Genomic DNA, 550 nt, shown 5'->3' with positions numbered 1-550 from the left:
TCCCATCCCATCCCATCCCATCCCATCCCCTGACCTGCAAGGGCAGGTAGGGAAAACTGCTCCTGAAACTGCCCCCAGCACCCTGCGTAGGATCACCCCCTCCTCAAAGAGCTCCTAGCACTCTGCTCAGGATGACCCCCTCCTCCTATGGTCCCCAGCACCCATCATCGGCCCTCCCGGTGCTGCTTTTTTTCTCCACTCAGCACCCACCCCAGGGTGCTGGAGTTCCCCCCACCCCAGGGCTGTGCTGATCGGGTCCAGGCTCCCTTTTGCCACAGGACCCTACCTTGCATGATGTCTTTCATCACTGACTGCAGCACGACCTCCTCGTAAGTGTTCTCCACCAGGATGAAGCTGGCAAAGTCCTCAAAGATCAGCTCCTGAAACTTGGCTAATTCCTGCCGAGGGGAAGAGAACTCTTAGCCCGTGGGAGAATGGGAAGTAGGGATGTCCCTCCACAGGGTGGAGTGGTCCATCACCTCCCCAGACTTTACCCTCTTACCCCCTTGCAGGTCGGTGCCAGCTTTTTCATCAGGAAGGGGATGGTGAT

At 58.0% G+C, this 550-nt stretch overlaps 1 protein-coding gene across 1 annotated transcript in view; it reads right to left on the bottom strand.

Moving 5' to 3' along the window:
- Positions 1-286: 286 nt before the first annotated feature.
- Positions 287-550, bottom strand: part of FAM129B (family with sequence similarity 129, member B) — a gene marked incomplete at both ends in the record, with an annotated part of 7,865 nt that continues 7,601 nt past the window's right edge. Inside the window, 2 exons of the mRNA XM_009879120.1 lie at positions 287-398; positions 503-550. The exon at positions 503-550 is cut by the window's right edge and continues 10 nt beyond it. Coding sequence (XP_009877422.1) covers positions 287-398; positions 503-550 — 160 coding nt within the window. The remainder of the gene's footprint in view (positions 399-502) is intronic.

Source organism: Apaloderma vittatum, unplaced genomic scaffold (genome assembly GCF_000703405.1).
Source record: "Apaloderma vittatum isolate BGI_N311 unplaced genomic scaffold, ASM70340v1 scaffold33791, whole genome shotgun sequence".
Taxonomy (NCBI): Eukaryota; Metazoa; Chordata; class Aves; order Trogoniformes; family Trogonidae; genus Apaloderma; species Apaloderma vittatum.
The sequence above is the reverse complement of the archived record's forward strand: the minus strand, read 5'-3'. Positions and strand labels throughout refer to the sequence as shown.